At 43.5% G+C, this 22,468-nt stretch overlaps 1 protein-coding gene across 1 annotated transcript in view; it reads right to left on the bottom strand.

Annotated features, from left to right (window-relative positions):
* Positions 1-22,468, bottom strand: part of LOC126119508 (discoidin domain-containing receptor 2-like) — a 306,612-nt gene that overhangs the window by 161,902 nt on the left and 122,242 nt on the right. The window contains exon 3 of the mRNA XM_049915069.1: positions 1,321-1,423. Within this exon, the coding sequence (XP_049771026.1) occupies positions 1,321-1,423 (103 nt within the window). The remainder of the gene's footprint in view (positions 1-1,320; positions 1,424-22,468) is intronic.

The raw sequence follows: 22,468 nt of genomic DNA, 5'->3' as shown, positions 1-22,468 counted from the left end.
TTTTGGCCGATAATGCTGTTATTTATCATCTAAAGCCTTCACAAGACCAAACTCAATGCAGAACGATGTCTGTATGGTGCGAAAAGTAGCAAATTATTGTGGATAATGAAAAGTGTGAGGACATCCGTAATAGTAAGGATATCCACAAAAGTACTAAAAGAAATCCGTTAAATTTCTGTTACACAATAAATCACACAAATCGAAAGGCTGTCATTTCAACTACACGCCTGGGAATTACAATCACGAACAACTTGAATTGAATCGATGACATAGGTGAAGACAAACCAAAGAATGCGTTTTACGGGCAGAACACTTCGAAGATGCAAGAGGTGTGCTGAAGAGACTACCTACGCAACACTTGTCCTCTGCTATAGTATTACTGTACGGTATCGGATTCTTATCAGATGGACATCGAAAATGACCAAATAAGGGCACAACATTTTGTGTTATCGTGAAACACGGAAGAGAGTATCAAGAGCAAGGCGAGCGAATTGGGGTGGCAACCATTAAAACTAAGGCATTTATCATTTCGCCGATATCATTTCACGAAATTTCAAACACCAATTTTCTCCTCTGATTGCAAAAAGGTTTTATAGCCGCCAACTACAAAAAATTAACACTCATCGAAATAAAATAAGAGAAACTGTAGCTCGTACGGAAGATTTAAGTGCTTATTTTTTCCTTGCGGTATCAGAGAGTGGAATTATAAAGAATTAGTCTAAAGGTGGTTCGATGAACCCTCTGCACATCTGAAGTCGTACATCTCCCAAAACACCGCTGCAAACAGATGCTATAGAGTAGCCAAGCGACACAGAAACTGGAACTTGGCTGGCTGGAGTCTACTGCCCATTCTGCTATACGGAAATAGTACGCGTACTGCTGTCTTCCAAGATAACGATGGCTATGTTCACACAGGTTGACGTTACCCTCTTTGTTTTTAGGAGAGTCAGGGACCGTATTGCATCCCCATTATCCCTCTAAATCAACCGATCGCAATCCAATAGAAAATATCGGGAACTAGGAGTTCACATCTGGGCAGTTTGGTCGCTCTGCAGGATTTGTCATCAACGAGAGGCTTCATCTAGATATAGTATACCTAAATAAACTTTTCATATCTGTTTCCCAGACGAATGGAGGCAATTATCATTGCCAGAGGTGATGTTTCACAGTACTAGCGGCACATCACTTCGTGGGATGATATTTCTTTTTCTTTTCCCTGGTGTGTTCACCTTTTTCTTTTCTTTTTTCCATACAATTAATCGAATGTCCTGTACACCCGGTGTAGAAATTTTATGAAATTTATGGTTGTATCTCACTAACCTGCCGTATCGGGGACCAACACTTCCCACGTAGCTGGAGCTCGCAGAGAGGGCTGAGTCCGGAATGGCCCCAGACTCGAGGCCAAGCGGCGTATCACAGTCACCTGCAACATAGGGGCCTGCTCTGCAAGCGATGTCTCCCAGGAAAGCAAACAACTCTGTGGTTCACCCTCTTACCTGACTCCAGCATTATGGCTGGCGTTTCTTCTTGAAGAAAACGCTAAAAATGTGCAGATATGAAACCGCCCATTGTAATGTGGAAATAAACTTAATTTTTCATTATCATGAGACGTAAACCACCTTCCATCTGCGAAAGTGACGGCAAAAAACTGAGTGAAATACCTGACTCTGCTTTGTGATACAGGGTGAACATCAATAAAACCGACAAACTGCAGCGTCGGTTTCCTGAGTGGAAATGGAGGAAGATAGGTCCCATGAATATGTTTCCGGAAATGCATAGTTGTCACAGTAGATAGCACTAACGAATGATAGTTCCTCTGACTAGACTACGTGTCGTGTTCCTTGAGTGTCGCGGTCAGTGTGACTGACGCAGAGTACTGAAAGTAGCAGAATGTCCGGTGTTCATGTCGGGAACAAGCCGAGATGGGATCTGCGTACGGGCAAACAGATGGAAGCGGTCCAAAACAAGTACCCTCACAGGCAAACACATCACGTAACGTTTCAAACCCTTTTTGGGCGTTTGTGTAATCGTGGGTCCTTCCAGACAGATGAATGTGCAGAGAGACGGCGAACTGTGCGTACACCAGATTTGGAGGACCGGTTTCTACAGGATATTGAGACGAAGTCTAGTACAAGCTCCAGTCAACTTACAATATGTGTATCCTGCATGACAACTGCTACTATCCCTATCACCTAGAATTCCACGGAAGCGTCTTTGATCATCTGTTGTGACTTGGATGCGATGCAGCTCTGTACTGTGTTCCGGGAGGATTTCTTATCTTTGCAGTCACACCGTCCATTTCTGGACACATGATCACAGGACCTTTTCTCCTCCATTTACAGCCAGGAACCCGTCTCTGCCTTTTGTCGGTTTTAGTAATGTTCACCCTGTATAGAGGCGAGACCTCTCATCGTAATATTCCTCGAATACATATCATGCACTGTCACAGTGAATCCAGTTCCCGAACGGTATGACTGGATTGCTTTCTATTCAACTGTGGGCTATTATTGGTTTCATTACTGAGCTGTCTAGGTACTCTAAATAATAGAATGTCGGTCTAATGTACAATACTATGGAAGGTATTAAACTGTGTGAAATGCAGGGAATCCGGCGGCAATTATAACATAAATTTGGACATTTTGAAGCATGATAATACTTACCTACCTGAACATCCAGCAATAACCGACTAACGTTAACAAAGATGACTGCGCGACTAATCCTATGAGAAACGAAAGAAGTATAGGTAATTGTGGCACACGATGTCTGTCTGAGCGGAGATAGGCTGGGGACTATGTGAGAGATGGCTCTTAACTACGTACTTAGCTTTATTAAGAAAAACTTACGGAAAGGGGTCATGCATAAATAAACAAGGCAAGCGCTTGCGCTCAGTCTTCCGAATTAACTTCTGGTACAACAAACTTAGTTTGATAAAAATAATACTCACCGACAGTAATAAAATAATTAAAAGTTCAAAGGGGCACGACCGAACATACAAGAGAAAACCTAACACACATGTGCCTATATCATTCAGAACAAATATAGCTTAGCCTCATTGAAACGAAGTCTACATAGGGAGCACTGAAAGTATTTCTGGAACAACACTAGTTCACCACAAAGTACAACACACAGCTACAACCAGCACCTAAATCACTCTCCAGACAGACATCATGTACGAACAACACAATCTACACCAATACAACTAACTAACATGCGATGAACTGCTGACTAGCAACAGTGTCACTAAAGCTTAGTACTAGGACACATTAAATCACACCACGGTCTCAGTGCGCTTTATCAGTTCAGTTACAATTATACAAGGCACTGTACTATGAATAAAGGTGCAGCAGCCTCTCCGGCCCCCTCCCCCCCTCCCCCTCTCCAAGCCTCACTGTGCATTTGGCACTTCAACTCTTGGTCGGACACCGCTGCCAGCACAGACGTAATTATCAGTACTACTCTGTTTGTCAGTCGTCAATACATAAACTTTTTCTGCGATACCTTCCTGGCTTTCAGCTGCTGTATCTTTTGGATGTACAGAGCTAAGCACCATTTGCTACAGGATTCCAGCGATGTCGACCATTCACCGTCTAAAAACTCTCTTGTCTCCGTACTGTCTCTCTAACACCACGGCACTGTTCAGTTCGTCCTGTGTCCTCATAGTTTCGAGAGCATATCCCAACAGAATGGCAACCGGCCCCTCCCCGCCTCGTAGCTCCATCTTCGCTGCTGCTCCTTTCGCAGATGACTGTGGGGGGAATTTCTGGGACAGCCGCTCCAGGACATAAGCAAATCCGGCTGGCGTGCCTTGATGGCTACGGCACCTAATGAAGTTTTGCTGCCGCTGCTCACGGCAGATCAGGGCTGGCACCAAGTTGACGTGGCCGACTGGGATGGGTGCTTCCGAGTTTCAGCTCTGCCACTACGCAGCTTCATACCTCACTTTTTATGTTGAAAAGGTTTTATTAACAATGACGCTTTCCGCGCGGGTAGCGCATCTTAGGATTTTCTGTAGTGACAATACTCTTATTACATAACTTTTCATTATCTGATTAAACAGAGCGTCAAAACAAACTGTGGGTTCTCCGAAGGCTCTACAGGATCTAACCAATTAGTAATTAATGTTATCAATAAAATTTGAATCCTCTGCTGATGTCAAATAAACTGCCACTCCAAAGCATTATGACCACAAAGCTTTATGACCACCAGTATAATAGCGTGTTGGTCCACCTCCGGAACGTGACATAACAGCAATTCTGCGTGGTGTGAACCATAATACGTTTCCGAGGTATGTGGCTGCAAATGCCTACGAACAGGTCTCGTCATTTCCGTAAATTACGTACCAGTTTCTCGTGGGTGCGACGTTGGGAAAGACAGCGTTCCACACGTGTTGAACCGATCTCAGATTAGACAAATTTGATGACTAAAGTATCACCGTTACTTTACTATCATGCTCCGGAAGCCACTGTAGTACGGTTCTGGACTTTTAACTTTCTGAAAGTCGTCGTCGGGGAAGGCATGAACCATCAAAGGACACAGGTGGTCAGCAGTAATGTGCAAGTAATCCACAGCTGTGTGGGGGCATTCGATTATAAGTTCAAATGTAAGCCCACTTGAATCCATCGGCTTATCTTCGATTATGAAAGTGGGTGCACTCAGCAACTGTGATATTATTTATAAATTATACAGCGCAGCAATCAGTCGTCCTTTTTTAGCAGCTTTTATTTGGCAAATCCAGATTACGGCTAATGCCTAGCCATTATCAAAGCATTATTTTCTAGTCTCGATTCATGTTAGTTCCCTGCTGTTCGGGCGTCGGTCACAGTTCTTGAATTTCTCTCATAGCATAAAACTGTCCCCCATCGGCCTGCGTTCGTGGTGCAGTGCATGCATGGAACGGCCATTCGTGAGAATGACTGTGTATTCGGGAACCATTATCGACCTGGTGTAATAAAAAAACGAGACTTTTTAATTCGTCACGAATGTATTGAAATAATATTCGTACCGAAAGATAATGGTTGCTCAAATGTTCCATCGTTCCAGTCCAACCCAATCTCGATGATCCTGTGCCCACTGCAGTCTTAACTGATGACGTCTTTGTGTCAATATGGGAACACCTAGGGGTCTACAGTGGAGCCCCATGTTCGACAGTGTGCACAGAAAGATGTGCTCCGAAACACTACTGCTTACATCGTCATTGTACTCTGGGAAGCCTCTGACCTACTCATCTGTGATGAAGTGTGGACATCCAACACTTTGGCCCCCAGATCGTGATTTCACCGTCCTTCAAGTACTTTTAACATATGCACATGGCAGCAACACGCAAACAGTCGGCCACCTTCGCTGATGTGCTCGCTCACTGGTGCTGGGCCATAACAATCGACCAATTCTCGAAGTCGTTTACGTCAGTGGATTTCGACATCTGGGCGTTGCCCACCACTTGATCCATTACCGCCTAGTGGCGATACGATCACGTTTGCGAAATGGAAAGTAGGAGCTACGGAGCAGTGGACGGAATATTTTGTCAATTTATATTCTGAAGCACATTTGGATGAGAAGACTAGTGAAAGAATAAATTCTGTTTTGTGAAAACAGGCGGAATTCGTTGCAGTATAGAAATATTTGCGTGTCATCCGTCTTCGAAGGAGTTGAGGAGATCTGGAACTGTGGGAGTCACAGAACAGAAGTGGAATCAGTGATGGTAAAGAGACTGTTGTCTTTGTAGAATAAAAGCTGTTTAAAGCACTCCATTGAAGCTGTGAGACTACCATCTCATGTGCTGTGAGATACGAGGGGTATCAAGCAACTGATGCAACACATTTTTTTCTGTGCAGATTTCAGAGTTAGTTGTGAGGTATTGCGGAGTACTCTCGCTTCAGCCCCAAGTTTCATGGAGTTCCCATTGGCTTTCAAAATGGCGTCTGTAATGGAGCTGCATTCGAAGCAGAGAGCTGTCAAAGAGTTTCTTTTGGCGGAAAATCCGAGCATCACAGATATTCATAGGCACTTGCAGAATGTCTACCGAGAACTGGCAGTGAACAAAAGCACGGCGAGGCATTGGGCGAGCCGTCTGTCTTCATCGCAACAAGATCGCGCAAACCTGTCCGACCTCCTGCGTGCCGGCCGGACGCACACAGATGTGACTCCTGCATTGTTGTGAAGTGTGGACATTCTGATCTGGGAGGCCTCACGCAAGTCTGTGCATTCGAGAGGAGATCACAGAACTGTTCTTCCGCATCCATCCTACAGTCCGGATCTTGCGCCTTCCAACTTTCATCTGTTCGGCCCAGTGGGGGATGCTGGAGAGGTTATTGACGCAGCAACACGTTGTCGACCAGTAGAGTGGTACCATGCGGGGAATACAGCCCCTTCCAGTAAGGTGGGGTAAGGCCGTTGCATTGCACGGTGATTATGTTGGAAGATACGGTTTTGTTCCCAAAAGAGTAGAGAATAGTATGACGTATTGAAATTCTGAATAAAATCAATCTGCTTTCAGAAAAAAAAAATGTTGCATTACTTATTGAACGACCATCGTATTTGTAAACGCGACACCTGATTGAACGTACGCTCTGAACATGTTTCAGCGAGCATCGTTGGATATCCATGTTGCTGATACTGAACTGTTGTTAATAGGCTACCTCTGAAGCGTCAGTCAAACGTCGAGTGTATTACGCTTGTGAAATATTTGGGGCTCTATGCGAGACAACGTCACTTGCGGAACCGCAAGCAGGGTTTACGTCTACCTCGCCCCTCCCCCCTTCCCCCCTTCCCATACACACAAATATCTACATTAGAGACCATTTTCAGTTCCCACAAGAAATAAATCCCGCGTAAAAGCAGAGTTTGACTTTGTATTTCATGTCACTGAGTTTTGTCACAATTTGATATGTGTTGTGTCGTCTCACTACGACCGTCAAAGAAATTCGGTTTCAGGGGGTAAATTTAATATTTGGCCATGACTATACCCAAAGACGTGAATAAATCTCATAATTATTGCTGTTATGAAATGGGAAAGACCGTATATACCCAAGCGGTTATTAACGCTTCATCATCAGTTGCTGCCTAGAGAAGCTCTGCGGCCGAATCCACTACATTTTCTGGTTTATCTAACGCAGGCAGCTCTTTATCAGCTTCTAGTATGCGTTCACGGGAAATCATTCACTGAAACTTTGACACTGCTGGAGGAAACTAAAGATTAGCTCTCAAGAAATGATAGTATATTGTTTTAATGCCTGTGTTGGCAGTGCGTTAATAAATTAGTTAATGTTGAGAGAAGTATAGGTGGTATATTAAAAGCTCAATCCATTCAAGATCACCTGTACACCTAAAATGCCTTAGTAATGTAATTTAAACAGAAAGATCCGAAATTGGTACATCAAAGTCTAAACCGGAAACAATCAGCTTTGTAGTGACATCTTGAAGAAATGCTACAACCAAGTCTGTGGAAGTGTTGAGATTTACATGTGAATGTGTTCGTACAGGAATATTAAGCTATCTCTCCCGTACAACGTCACGCTTCATTGGAAGAGCAGAGTACACCTGAGTATGCAACAGGGAGATAGTAAAATCTAATATAGCAGTAAAATGTATAGATTGGAGGCTGTAGAATTTGGTTTCACATGGACATACTGGCTGAAACTACAAACTCGCCTCTAAATAAAACAAGATCTTATGGAGGCTTCTGTTTATGCACGAGCAACTACCAGATTTGGGCCACTGTATCAATACTTAGTGTGAACGTAGTTCTGTTACTTCTCTCAAGTAATTTGTGAAACAATTGTGCTGGTAATTTCAAACAAGTAAACAGAATTGTAAAAGATACTGAACTGTAGATCTTTTTGGTCAATTAAACACATTTACACTCCTGGAAATGGAAAAAAGAACACATTGACACCGGTGTGTCAGACCCACCATACTTGCTCCGGACACTGCGAGAGGGCTATACAAGCAATGATCACACGCACGGCACAGCGGACACACCAGGAACCGCGGTGTTGGCCGTCGAATGGCGCTAGGTGCGCAGCATTTGTGCACCGCCGCCGTCAGTGTCAGCCAGTTTGCCGTGGCATACGGAGCTTCATCGCAGTCTTTAACACTGGTAGCATGCCGCGACAGCGTGGACGTGAACCGTATGTGCAGCTGACGGACTTTGAGCGAGGGCGTATAGTGGGCATGCGGGAGGCGGGGTGGACGTACCGCCGAATTGCTCAGCACGTGGGGCGTGAGGTCTCCACAGTACATCGATGTTGTCGCCAGTGGTCGGCGGAAGGTGCACGTGCCCGTCGACCTGGGACCGGACCGCAGCGACGCACGGATGCACGCCAAGAACGTAGGATCCTACGCAGTGCCGTAGGGGACCGCACCGCCACTTCGCAGCAAATTAGGGACACTGTTGCTCCTGGGGTATCGGCGAGGACCATTCGCAACCGTCTCCATGAAGCTGGGCTACGGTCCCGCACACCGTTAGCCCGTCTTCCGCTCACGCCCCAACATCGTACAGCCCGCCTCCAGTGGTGTCGCGACAGGCGTGAATGGAGGGACGAATGGAGACGTGTCGTCTTCAGCGATGAGAGTCGCTTCTGCCTTGGTGCCAATGATGGTCGTATGCGTGTTTGGCGCCGTGCAGGTGAGCGCCACAATCAGGACTGCATACGACCGAGGCACACAGGGCCAACACCCGGCATCATGGTGTGGGGAGCGATCTCCTACACTGGCCGTACACCACTGGTGATCGTCGAGGGGGCACTGAATAGTGCACGGTACATCCAAACCGTCAAGGGAACCGGCAAGGGAACTTGCTGTTCCAACAGGACAATGCACGTCCGCATGTATCCCGTGCCACCCAACGTGCTCTAGAAGGTGTAAGTCAACTACCCTGGCCAGCAAGATCTCCGGATCTGTCCCCCATTGAGCATGTTTGGGACTGGATGAAGCGTCGTCTCACGCGGTCTGCACGTCCAGCACGAACGCTGGTCCAACTGAGGCGCCCGGTGGAAATGGCATGGCAAGCTGTTCCACAGGACTACATCCAGCATCTCTACGATCGTCTCCATGGGAGAATAGCAGCCTGCATTGCTGCGAAAGGTGGATATACACTGTACTAGTGCCGACATTGTACAGGCTCTGTTGCCTGTGTCTATGTGCCTGTGGTTCTGTCAGTGTGATCATGTGATGTATCTGACTCCAGGAATGTGTCAATAAAGTTTCCCCTTCCTGGGACAATGAATTCACGGTGTTCTTATTTCAATTTCCAGGAGTGTATATTGTAATTTTTCAGTACCGTTCTGCGAAGTACAGTATGAAACAGATATGTAACGTCACATGTATGGAAAATGTAGAGGAAAGTTTAAGTACTCTACAAAATTTTCTTAGGGTCCGTTACATACGTCCAATTTAATATATAAAAATTTTTGCAACTCTAATTTGTTGTGTAACTGTTGTCGTTAACGGATAACATACTGAATTAACGAGCGCCTGTCCAAACTGTCTAAGTCTCATTCCTTGAAAAAGTTCAGAATAAACCTTTCTGCTTGTTTTTTACAACGTAAAAACCACGGTTATAAAAAAGGACAATTCTTCGTGCGCTTTCATTTTAAAATACGGTATACGGCGAAATTTAGATTATTCTTCGGCTTCACGACATACTCTGGTTTTTCTTTCATATTCAAGCAGTTTGTGTAACCAAGTAATGTACCATAATATGACAAGATCTGCACATAAATAATCCCTCTCTAAACAGTACAAACGTTTACCAACAATTACTGATGCAACTTAATACCAATAATGCAAACGCATACGCAATGTAGGAAAATAATTTCATTCTGCCCAGCTGAAAGGGAGACTTTTATCGGTATCGTTTACTAAATGCGTATTGTGAAACGTAATACTAATGGCATCCTATTTACAGAGTGTAGGAATATGCTTTCTGTTTCATTACTGAACTGCCAGTGTATAAACGATGCCGTATAATAAACCCTTCGATATACAAATACTAATGGAGGTAACAAATACAAATTCAGTAGACGATTTATGTTATTATTTACCAAATGAAACTTGTAGTATTTCCCACAACATAAAAATTAATTTTAAGTATTTTTTATAGGCACCAATTGCTGCATTTCTACAGGAAGTAAAAATTGCTTACTCCCTTGTATTACTACTTTTCCTGACCTTAAGCAGCAACTTACAAATAAATAAAACAAGTACGCGTTGGGCATTCAATGATTGCTGGAATTATTAACAGACATATTTTAAACGATATAAATGTCCAAAGACTGAAGTCATTTGCTACAACTATATTGAGATGGAAAACGTACGCATGGAATACACTCAAATCACCCAGTCTTTGCCAATCTTCTTTGAACTAAGAAAGAATGTGATCGGAAAAAGAAATCAGCAACGATATCAGCGAAACATAACTGCATCAAATATACTTTTGTGCCTCCCTAATTAGATACATAGAAGTAAAATTAGTTATATTTAAGGTTTCCGTTGTCCTTTCTTCGGTATGTATGAAATTATTTTTACAGATCGATGCTGCACAACTTTATTCCATGAGAATTTAAATTTGTTCAATAATCATTCTTTTGCGAATAATTCGCCTAATCTTAAAATAAATGCCAAATTGTCTTCGGAGTCTCCTCTATAAGGCTACATAACTGCATCTCGGATTTCGCCTGGAATACCTGTTTAGTGTAGGAAACCTGAATGAAAAAGCCGTAAAATTAAGTATATTACTTAACGTATATTATTGTGACGTCAAGCTTGCTCAAGAAAATTTTAATTGATAGCCAAAACTAATTGATAGGAGATACCACCTTTATGCTAAAAGCTTTCAGTTACAGGAAAATTTATGAAGCGATAGCGGATACAACTTGGAATTTTTCTTAATTAACAATCCACTCCACCTGAGTTAACTTTTATAAAAAAAAATTGTAATCTCATGTGTAAAGTTGCTGCACTTACTTGATCTTGTAGTGTTAGAGACTGTTTGAATGATATATGCTATATATAGCGTTTGGCGACACAATTAATGTCGTTAGTATATAGGGAAAAAGTCAATAGATTACAACACGTACATTAGAGCGATTTCAAAGTTCAAAGTTGCTTCTTCATTACTCTAATACATATTGTATGTTTCCTAACGTCTTGCATCATCTTACATCGCGAACCCCTTGTATAAACTGTTTTTGTAGGTAGACGAATCCCGTGAAAACGTCCTGATTCTTCTTCAGTATTCGTTCCACTAACCAGTTCGTCATTAGATCTTTCTGTATGATAGTCTTACCTTTCTTAAAGAAAAATTTACCGTCAGGAAAGAAATTGTCAATTATTTACCATTACTTGTCAGTAACTTGGGTGCACGAGATGTTAAATCGACTGTGTGGTAGTTGTAGCACTTATCTGATCTTGCAGTGCTCGAGACCGTTTGGATGATACCTTTCCTAATGTCTGATGGTATATATACAAATCTCATAGATTTTACACGTCAATCTGAAAGGCCATTTCGTTGCCGTCTCTCCCAATGGCTTCAGTAATTCTGAAGGCGTTCCATTTAAGCCTGTTGACTTACTTGATCTCAAATATGCCAAAATTGCTACCATCCAATCCAATACTGGACACACCTTGTCCCTCCTATAGACCCCATTTCTTCTTGTAGGTGCCATTAGACTGTTCCTCTCACTCATAGTCGCTGTCAATGTACTATATTAACGCCCGCATCTCGTGGTCGTGCGGTAGCGTTCTCGCTTCCCACGCCCGGGTTCCCGGGTTCGATTCCCGGCGGGGTCAGGAATTTTCTCTGCCTCGTGATGGCTGGGTGTTGTGTGCTGTCCTTAGGTTAGTTAGGTTTAAATAGTTCTAAGTTCTAGGGGACTGATGACCGTAGCAGTTAAGTCCCATAGTGCTCAGAGCCATTTTTTTACTATATTAACTTATCCCATCTCTCGTCTACGATTAACAGCGGAGTGCCTCCTGCACTCTTGATGTTGACGCATTTGATGTTAATATTTTTTGCCTTTTCTATTACCTGTAGTACTCCTTCCGACGAACATTCCTTTTTCTATTTCTTCATACTTTTGTTGAAGCTGTTTCACCTTGGATTCCCTTCACTTCCACTTTACTTCACTGCTAAGCAACTTTTATGGCCGTATTTCTTTATTTCCCTTAACATTCCTGTATTTCCTTCTTTCGTCTATCAGTTGGAGTATTGCTTCCGTTACCAAAGAGTTCACTGCTGTTTCCTTCCTTACACCTATACTTTCCTTTCCAATTTCTGTGACTGCCATTTTTTAGATGTCTATTGCTCTTCAAGTAAAATGCCATCCATTATAATAATAACTAAAGCCGGAAAGAGTATCATCCGCACTTTATCATTCCTCACTACGTCACTTTCCCATTTCTCTCAACATTTATTTCTCCAGACCGGAAGTCTTCAGCCGCTATGGGAGATGATTTTTTTTTCATAGTGTAACGAGTGGGGAAGTTCGCGCACGAGACCAAGAATGCTTTCCTTATTAGTCAAAGATGCTTCTGCTTCACCAGGATGTTTGTTGCTGCTAAACACTGTGTGCCACAGCTTCAAATGAGAAAGAAATGACAATCACGTTTATAGATTTTGGCTCGCACTGAATGAAGGACAGAAATTTTGTGAGTGATTCCTGTAAGAGGAGTACAAAATACTAGTGCACAATCTATCTCAAGAGGAACTTTCGTATATAGTTGTTGCTAAAGGACTGCACACACGATGGATTCCGAAAGAGTACATGCTCCCACAGCTGGGCCATGAATGTGACAGTCACACTTCCTGCGTAGGCAGTGAGTCTTTATTAGAAGATTAACTTGAAAACACATGAGAGCATGTGCATTTTCGATAACTCTGGCAGTTTGGTTGCGTTATCTGTATAATTGTTTCAAAATCCGAAACTCTTCATTTTCATTTGTACACAAATTGAAGGATGGACATCAAATTACATGGTCAATAAATAAAGTAAAATCACCGCAGTACCGTAAAAGTAATGAATAATTGAAGTTGAATATCGGGATGATCTCATCGACATGGTGATGACACGATACGTTTGTTGCATTAGCCAACAACGGTGTTAACGATACTAAGAACCACCGAAGGTGCTCCGCTCCAGTGTCACGCTGACCACTCAGCTGTAGGGACGGACAGTATTTTACACTGAGCGCTATGTTCTACACTGCGGGATGAATCGCTGTATGATCGCAAGGCGTCAACCAGTGGTGTCCCTGGCAACATTTGTGGTCCTGCGTGGCGACACTCAAGCAGGTTCTTGTGTTTGCGCGCTATATGTTGCGCCGCGCCCCAGTTGCACCACCGCCTACAATTCTTGCCTAGTCCACGGACTCCCTGCGGATTATTCAAAGGCCAGACACTAGCTTACTTTTTACCGAAGACTATGCCCGGACGTTATTCTGTGCATATGACATGTAGTTTGTGTAAACTGTTCTTGTCAAAAAATGGCTCAAATGGCTCTGAGCACTATGGGACTCAACTGCTAAGGTCATAAGTCCCCTAGAACTTAGAACTACTTGAACCTAACTAACCTAAGGACAACACACACATCCATGCCCGAGGCAGGATTCGAACCTGCGACCGTAGCGGTCGCGCGGTTCCAGACTGTAGCGCCAGAACCGCTCGGCCACCAGCGGCCGGCTGTTCTTGTCCCTTTCGTTCAAGGAATGTGACATGTACCACGTCACAACAGTGTGTGAATTCATAGTGCTTCGATAAAGGCGTAACGAGAGTTGATCTTCTGCATGCTGAACAGAAACAAAGGACGTTGTTCGGGCAACAGCTCCGACAACAACAGCAACAATAAAAACACCAACAGCTGCAGCAACTACAACATTTCGCAGCTCAAGAGCAGCGGCACTAGCAGCAGATGGCACTTCCCGAGCAGTAACAGATTTGGCAATTACACCCTCAGTGACACCGGGGGTTCCGCCATTCCAGACATTTTTTGGGTGGCACTGATCACGGAAATGTGTAAATTGATCGATTAAAACATCATTTCACCGTTTTCAGAGAATACGAACGTGATCATCAAATATCGTTCTGTTTGTCTTAGTCGTCTCAGACCGTAGTGTGTCTTCTTGGAAAACAATGTAGTTAACAGGTTAAACATTTTACTTGAGACTGCCTCCACAGCCGTAAGGCGCCTTCTTCGGAAACAATGTAGTTATTTGGTAAAAAAAAATTACTTGAGAGGGGCTACACAGCCGAAACACTGGAGCACACTAAATAAAAATAAAATGGAAATAAGTAACAAAGTAACAGTCAAAGTAAGAAACTCAAGAAAAAGAGGAACTTACAGTCAAACTGTCGTTCTCCAAGATCTATGAGGTATTTCCAGATTATTATAGTCACAAATTGCATGTTTCTTTTTCCGATTAGAATTTTACTTGAGTAGGAAAATGCAGTCTCAATCGTACAGTGTTTGGCTATCAGATCTTAAAAGTTTAAGTCGTCGTTTGTGTGTACAAATGAACCACTGAAACAGTCGTATGCTGACTCCATACTTAGGGATCAGGCTATTCGCAACTCCCCTGGAACAGTCGTTAAAGTTTACGAATCCGTATTAGGAAGAAATTCTCAGAACTGCACAAGTAATGAATTTTGGAATGAGATTAAAAAGCAACATAATTGACAGTTCTCATATTGTGCACGACTATGAGACAGCTATCATAAAAACCAGAGCCCAGGCAAATATTAAATCATGGTGTGAAACAATCAACTTATCCACTATGTTGTTCAAATTCAAATTCTTACTCTGGCAACCCTAACTACAGTTAGAGTTAGGAACACACTGAGCGTCGCTACAATAAGTAGTGCGACAAAGCCGCTATGGCCCCACTCTGCACTGTTGCCAAATTTATTCATATTGGTGGATCCAATCCACATCACACTGAAGTCATCGCCAGAAGTTCAAATTTTGGCGAAAAATAGGTCAACAGGGCTACCTCCACTGATCTAGCTCCATCCCCTATTCCCTCCCCCCTGCCCCCTCCCTCATTGTCTGCAACTGGCATTGGCGCGAAAAGGACTCAGCCTGTATTGGGCTACTGGATAGGATGGATATAAGTTTTTATTTTGAATGTATTTTAGTATATTGTTTATTTAAACAATTAAGAGTTGCCACAGACAATATCTCTATCTAGTTAGTGTGTTCATCTTGATGTCCAGAGTCCAACAACACCACCACCAGAATGTGCTCTTGCCCCCCCCCCCCCCCCCCCGCCTCTCTCCTCTTGTGATGTAATCCAAGAAGGTAGTCTCAGGAAAAAATGGCTGAAAATTCGCTCCTCAGTCTGCATCTAGCTGCTCTAGCTGCTGGACTGGGAGAACGGATGTAATTATTTACTGTGTCTTATCTGTTCAATGGAAGAGATATCTGTGCTGGAGAAGGAGGACTTTAACAGATATATTAGCTGTAGTCAAGCAGCTAAGCTGCTACTGTCGCAGGTTTGAATCCTGCCTCGAGCATGGATGTATGTGATGTCCTTAGGTTAGTTAGGTTTAAGTAGTTCTAAGTTCTAGGGGACTGATGACCTCAGATGTTAAGTCCCATTTGAACCAAGGAACTGAGGACTGTGTCCATAGCCACCAGCATGAAGTTTGGAAAGCAATGATATTTGGTGAATGTGTGAAGAAGACGAATATTCTTCATCGAATAATGAAGATGCTCCTGGAAGGGGGTAAGTTACTCTTTGGAACTCATGCTGATAAATGCAAGTGCTATAACTGTACATCATTTAATAAAAGTCCAGTGGAATGCAGCAGGATAGGGCTACGTTACTCATTAGAACTCTCCCCATAGCGAGGATATCTTTTTCGTTGAACATGAACTGCTTCAGAAGTTATTAACTCTGGTGTTTAAGCAGTGTGCGCAATATTGCCACACACATAAATTGAAGATATCACAGGAGCTAAATGCACCACTAAAAACAGAGTGAGCTTTGCAGATCACACAAGAATATTCAAACAATTATTCTTACGAATACCACCATCGCACTTGAACGCCGACTTTAAAAAAAGGTCCGACAAACTTGTGAAACCATCTCACAGGCACTTCGTGCTTTTGCGGGAAATACCACATCCTTACCTTGTCTTTGAGCATGAGATGCTTCAGGATTTACTAAATCCAATCGAATATGTCCCTAAATACACTTTCAAAAAGATCACTGCACAGCTGTTTGCTTCAATTTTGCGATGTATACCGTCGCACTTGAACACAGAATTTACAGAGATTGCACAGCACTTGTGGAAACTCTCTCTCTTCCTCCACTGTTTTGGAATATATCTGTGCATAAACAAATTAGGTTAAATGTTTAACGCCTCAGTACATTTGCAAATGTTGCTTTAGACAATTTGTTTCAAAACCACTGTACTATCTTCCCAAGAGCAAGTGGAACGGAAGTGCATTATGTCAGATACACTCGAAAATAAATCGCGCAGGAATATTTTTATAGACTGAAACTATAGTAAATGAGAGAAAATACACCGTGTGGAAACTCTGAAGACGATCCTACATCACTTAAAAGAAATGTTGTTAAATACAATACCACAGCAGTTTGCTGCACGAGGCACGGTCTAATTCGGGATCTGCAAAGCAGCGACGCGTCCGTCACCGGCCGCAGCTCCCTACAGAGTGAAGAGGGGACCCCAAGCGGGGCTCACCGGCTGGATTTTCTTCGAGCAGTGGCTGCGTCAGGTGTTACTAAATCCAACTGACTATGTCTCTGAATACACATTCAAAAAGATCGCTCCACAGTAGTTGGCAAAAATTTTATGAAGTATACCGCCAAACTTGAACACAAGCTGTAAAAGTTCGCAGAATACTTGTGAAACTTCCCTGAGAGACTTCACACGTTTTTGTGGAAAATAGATCCCGAAGTGGTATCATCTACAATATCTGATTTTACATGCCAAAATAACGATATTTGGGTGTCGAAAAAATATCTCTGTAACTCTAAACGGGACACGCACCACTTTTCGAAATTTAGCTGCTTTCTTGAAGTCACTCCCAGAGAGAGAGAAAAATTTATGAGTCCTACAGCTCCCGTGGTGTTCATCAATCACTTTTCTCAAACAGTGAGTGAGCTTACTATATTTTCGCTGCTGGAGTAAGGGACGTTATTTTCCTCATTTCTCGAAGCACGCCGTGGTGTCTAAGCACAGATGGGGAAAACAGAACAATTACACAAACAGAATTCGAAGCGCTGTCCTACAGACGAAAAAAATTCCTGAAATTTCGATGAACTTCCGATGCCCTGCAGCTGTTGATCCGTAGATACTCCAAAGCAACAATGGTGAGCGAGGGACAGCACCCCATCTGTCCAAACCAGAGGGCGATGGTCTGCTTGAGCTGTTCTCCGAGCACTCAATAAAGAGGATATCACATGGCTCTCAGACGTCACAGAACTTCCTGTAGATACCTTGTCCAATCTGTAGCAGCCCCTACGCCCCACAAAAGAGGATGTCTTGTGACCCTCTGACGTCATAGTATTTCCTGTGAATGGAGCATTCTCTTTGATTCTTACTGGATTTACTCGCCAAACTGCGCTGCTGCCCGTGTCAAGCCCTACCGCCATTTTATTCAGACTGATAAATTATGAAACTTTCAGCGGTAAACTGCTTTCTGCAGAATGTAAAACAAATACAGCATTTATATTAAAGTGACAGTTAAATCCTGAAATACGGAAAATATCGCCAAAGACACTTCCTCAATTACACTGCTCTACTACTGTCGAGGAATGCTTGAATCTTTCAGCGTGAAACCGTTCTCCAAATGGGCTATATTACCAAATACGATTACCATTTCGACGCAGTAAACACAATTCATAGCCTGCACCATGCAGAATCATCACCTCTGCAGCCTGCTTATAGCTATAGGCCACCAGACGCTCATACATGTACTGAAAATTCAGACGTATTCCAAAAAACAAGAGCGTAGGCAGTGCCTATAGTAGTAACGCTAGACATTTCCCACAAGGTCAGTCGATCATCAACCGTGGCCAAAGGTCACGAGTGAACTGCCACCTGCCACCCCCCCCCCTCACACACACATTGCCTGAGTCACAATCAGACCATAGTCACTGCTCAAACTGGTGGACAAAGGCTGTGCCCGTTCCCCCAGCACAACGGGGACCTTCTTATTTAATTGCTGCAATGCTTTGTTGACTCATCTCCAGACTCTGGGATTACAGGAACATACCAGAATATCATACGATTTACGCGATAGTTCTTGATATCAGCCACATAGCAGTATGCTACCGATCGCTTGCACAGTATAAATGCAAAGAAAAAGAGTGGAAATTGTATCTCCAGTAACCCAAGACTTTTGCGGGATGGGACATGGTGCAAATCACTGAGTACCTAAAAATTTACTTTGTCTGCGGAGATCCTTACGTGCAAGCTAGAAAAAATAGGGAGAACTGGTAAATTATGTGAGAGATTCCAAATCAACCTTCTACTTTACCAAGTAAACTAAGGTGTTTCTCATCTCTAGAGGAGCAGCAAACGTCTCTTCCACCAGTTTCTCACGATCTAAAAGCACACATCACACATGTGGCTCTGGAAATATAAATAACTATATCCTCCTTATGACTGTGCATAAGTTTTCTCGTAAAATCTTTCACTCGCCTTAGCAGTTTTGCACATCAGATCCACACCTCCCCTTACGACAGGACATAGTCATTTTCTTTGCACATATTCTCTTTAAATTGACTTGGGTCTGCCTTAAAGGATGACAGGAAGTGGATGGAGTGATCAGTTGAGGTATATTGTATTGCTTCAGGTCATTTGTCGGGCATTTAACCATATTTCCTTTGTTTCATTCGGATGCATTTGCCTAGCATGCAGTTACGTGTTCTGGGTGTATATATATGACTTATACCACAATCTACCTGCGATCGTTAACAGAAAACCTCTCAGTCATCAGAGAACTTCCAACTTACGCGCGATGATGATCACCGGATGTATAGTGCCCACAGGTTTTGGCATGTAAAATCAGATACTGTAGATGATACCGCTTCGGGATCTATTTTCCACAAAAACGTGTGAAGTCTCTCAGGGAATTTTCACAAGTATTCAGCAAGAGCCTGTGTTCAAGTGTGGCGGTATACTTCATAAAATGTTTGCCAACTACTGTGGAGCGATCTTTTTGAATGTGTATTCAGAGACATAGTCAGTTGGATTTAGTAACACCTGACGCAGCCACTGCTCAAAGAAAATCCAGCCGGTGAGCCCCGCTTGGGGTCGCCTCTTCATTCTGTAGGGAGCTGATGTATAATAAAGTAGTTGTATGTTCTTAAAAAGAAGAAAAAGACGGCTTTGTTTTGCAGGGTATTCCCGGCGGGGTCAGGGATTTCCTCTGCCTCGTGATGACTGGGTGTTGCATTATGTCCTTAGGTTAGTTAGGTTTAAGTGGTTCTAAGTTCTAGGGGACTGATGACCATAGATGTTAAGTCCCATAGTGCTCAGAGCCATTTGAACCATTTTTTAGGAGGGTGACTGTAACATAGCCATTGCGACCGTGTTTTTTAATAGCTGGTCACTTATCAGACGATTACCTCTCTCTTCGTAAGACACACTCGCACCACTAGCAAGAAAAACAAATGAGGCATGTTCATCGTCCTCGGATTTTCGCTGATTATTGTTTGGTGTCACCAGCATTCAGTTATCGGCGAAGCATTACACGTAGTAGGAAATGTGTGATAGATTCGCTGTGATCAGCAGGCTTATACAGTGTGTGTATCGCGTCAGTGTTCCGGCACGTGCAAAGAAAATGACTATGTCCTGTCGCAAGGTGCGGTATGGATTTGACGTGGAAAACTGCGATAGCCGTAATGAGGGTGAAATATTTTATCTGAAAAATTATATCCAGTTTTAAGGAGAATATAGCTATTTATATATCCAAACCAGATGTGTGTTGTGCGCATCTAGGTGTTGAAAAACAGGTGGATCTCCACAGAAGAGGTAAGTTTCTACTTACTCAGTGGTTTGCAGCACGTCCCACCTCGCCAAAGTTTTGGGTTTCTAGAGATATAATTTCCCCCCTTTATCACTGGAATTATTCTGTGCAAGCGATCGGTAGCATACTGCTATGTGGCTGATATCGAGAACTATGATATTCTGGCAAACCATCCGAAAATACATGTGTTCCCGTAATCCCAGACTCTGGAGAACGGTGTAGAAAGCATTGCAACAAGTAAACAAGAAGGTCAGGACCGGAAACATTTAACGCTAGTCCAGCCTTTGTCCACCAGTCTGAACAGTGACTATGGTCTGCATGCGCGCTGATCGTGATTAAGGCAATGTGTGTGGGGGTGGGGGGGGGGGGAGGGGGGGAGGTAGGGGGGGATAGTTGTTTGGACATGGTGGATGACCGACTGACCTAGTGGGAAATTTCTAGCGCTACTACTATATGCAGTGCACAGTGCATGTACTCTTGTATTTTGGTATCTGTCTGTCTTAGCGGTATAAGTAAGAGTGTCTGGTGGTTTATAGCTATATGCAGAGGTGACGATTTTGTATGGTGCAGGCTATGAATTGTGTTTACTACATCGACATGGTAATCGTTTGTGGTGATATAGCCCGGTTGGAGTCGGTTTCTCGCTGAACAATTCATGCTTTCCTCCACACTAACAGAGTAATATAATTGAGGAAGTTCTTTGGTGATATTTTCCATATTTCATGATTTGTAGACCACTTTTGCAGGGATTAACTGTCACTTCAGTATGACTGCTGTATTTTTTTCCCAATCTGCACGAAGTAGTTCCGAAACTGAAGGTCTCGTAATTTATCCATCTGAAGAAAATAGTGGACAGTGCTTCACACCGGCAACAGCAGCAGTTTGGCGGGAAAATTCAGTAAGAACCAGCCATAACGCTCCATTCACAGGAACTTCCCTTGACATCGGAGAGTCACAAGATATCCTTTTTTGTGGGGCACAGGAGCCGCTACAGACTGGCTCAAACAAGCAAGGGGAAGGTACATACAGAAGTTCTGTGACGTCTGAGAGTCATGTGATGTCTTCTTTGTTAGAGTGGTCAGAGACAACTTCAAACAGTCCATCCTCCTCTAGTATGAACAGGCGGGATGCTGTCCCTTACTCGCCATTGTGGGTGTAGAGTGTCTCCAGGAAAGTCACCGAAAAGTCACCGAAAATTCCAGCCATTTTTTTCGTGTATAGGACAGTGCTTCGAATTCTGTTTGTGTAGTTTTCCGATTCTGCCGTCTGTTCTTGGACACCAGCGTGTGCTTCAAGGAGTGAGGAAAATAACGTCCGTGACTCCAGCAGCAAATACTCTGCTGTCCAAAATTACAGGAACAAAAGGAATTTTGCAAGGTTGAATTTATTTTGCCACAAAACAGTGTAAACAGGTGATAGTAAAGTAAATACTATGTAAAGAATATAGAACGCAAACGGCTGCAACTTGCTAACGGTAGACAAATATGTTCTTCCTTTTTTTCCAACTTAACGGATTTGTACACACATTTCGCAACTCGTTAATGTGCGCAGTATTGGATGTGACCACCTCCGGCAGCAATGCAGGTCTGATAACGACGGGGAATGCAGTGAATGATGTCATCAGTGTTATGTTGAGGCATTACCGCCCATTTTTCCTGCAAAGGTGCCTGCAGTCTTGGAGAGTGGTTGGTGGATGCGGAAGTGATGAAAACCTTCTTCCTAGTGTATCGCAGTGATGCTCTATGGGAGTCAAATCGGAAGAGCGAGCAGGCCACACAATGCTTGCAGTATCTTCTGTTTCCAAAGAAAACATCAACCACCCGTGCTCTATGAGGTCGAGGATTATCGTACATCAACACCTCGCTACAACTGCACGTGAGGTCCCAAGATCTAGTGATCATACCTGACATCAGTAAACCTTGCCGATTCACCCATACAATTTCATGAAGAGAGGTTCGACTGGTAAACATAATCCCTGTACAAGCCATTGGGGATTCTCCTCGATCGCAGTCTCTCTCCACAATGTTTCGGTCCCAAATAGTGTTCCGCATTCCCTCCACATGCATATCCACCGAGAATCACTCTCCAAACTAAATCGAGACTCATCTGTGAAAACAATGTCGGCCCACTGTTCGACAGTCAAGGTGGCATTTTGATGACTCCACTCTAGACGTTCCCTTCTGTGAAGTCGAATCAGAGGTACATATACAGTATGTCTCGGACAATAAAGGCCACTCTGCCGAAGACTTCTGCACACCGTTTGCCTCGGTACAACATGTCCAGTGGATGCTGCGAGCTCGTGTGCCTGTGGCCCTGCAGTACTAAGGCGGTAATGTCGTGCCCTTACAGCCAAATAGCGGTCCCCTCTCCTGAACTCAAACGTGGTTGGTCCTGGCCGGGTCTTCGGGATACAGTTTCGGTCTCCATAAACCCTCTCCACAACCAAGAAACAACAGAACGATTCACATTAAGCC

Source organism: Schistocerca cancellata, chromosome 1, assembly GCF_023864275.1.
Source record: "Schistocerca cancellata isolate TAMUIC-IGC-003103 chromosome 1, iqSchCanc2.1, whole genome shotgun sequence".
NCBI classification, from domain to species: domain Eukaryota; kingdom Metazoa; phylum Arthropoda; class Insecta; order Orthoptera; family Acrididae; genus Schistocerca; species Schistocerca cancellata.
This window is presented reverse-complemented; position numbering and strand designations above follow the sequence as displayed.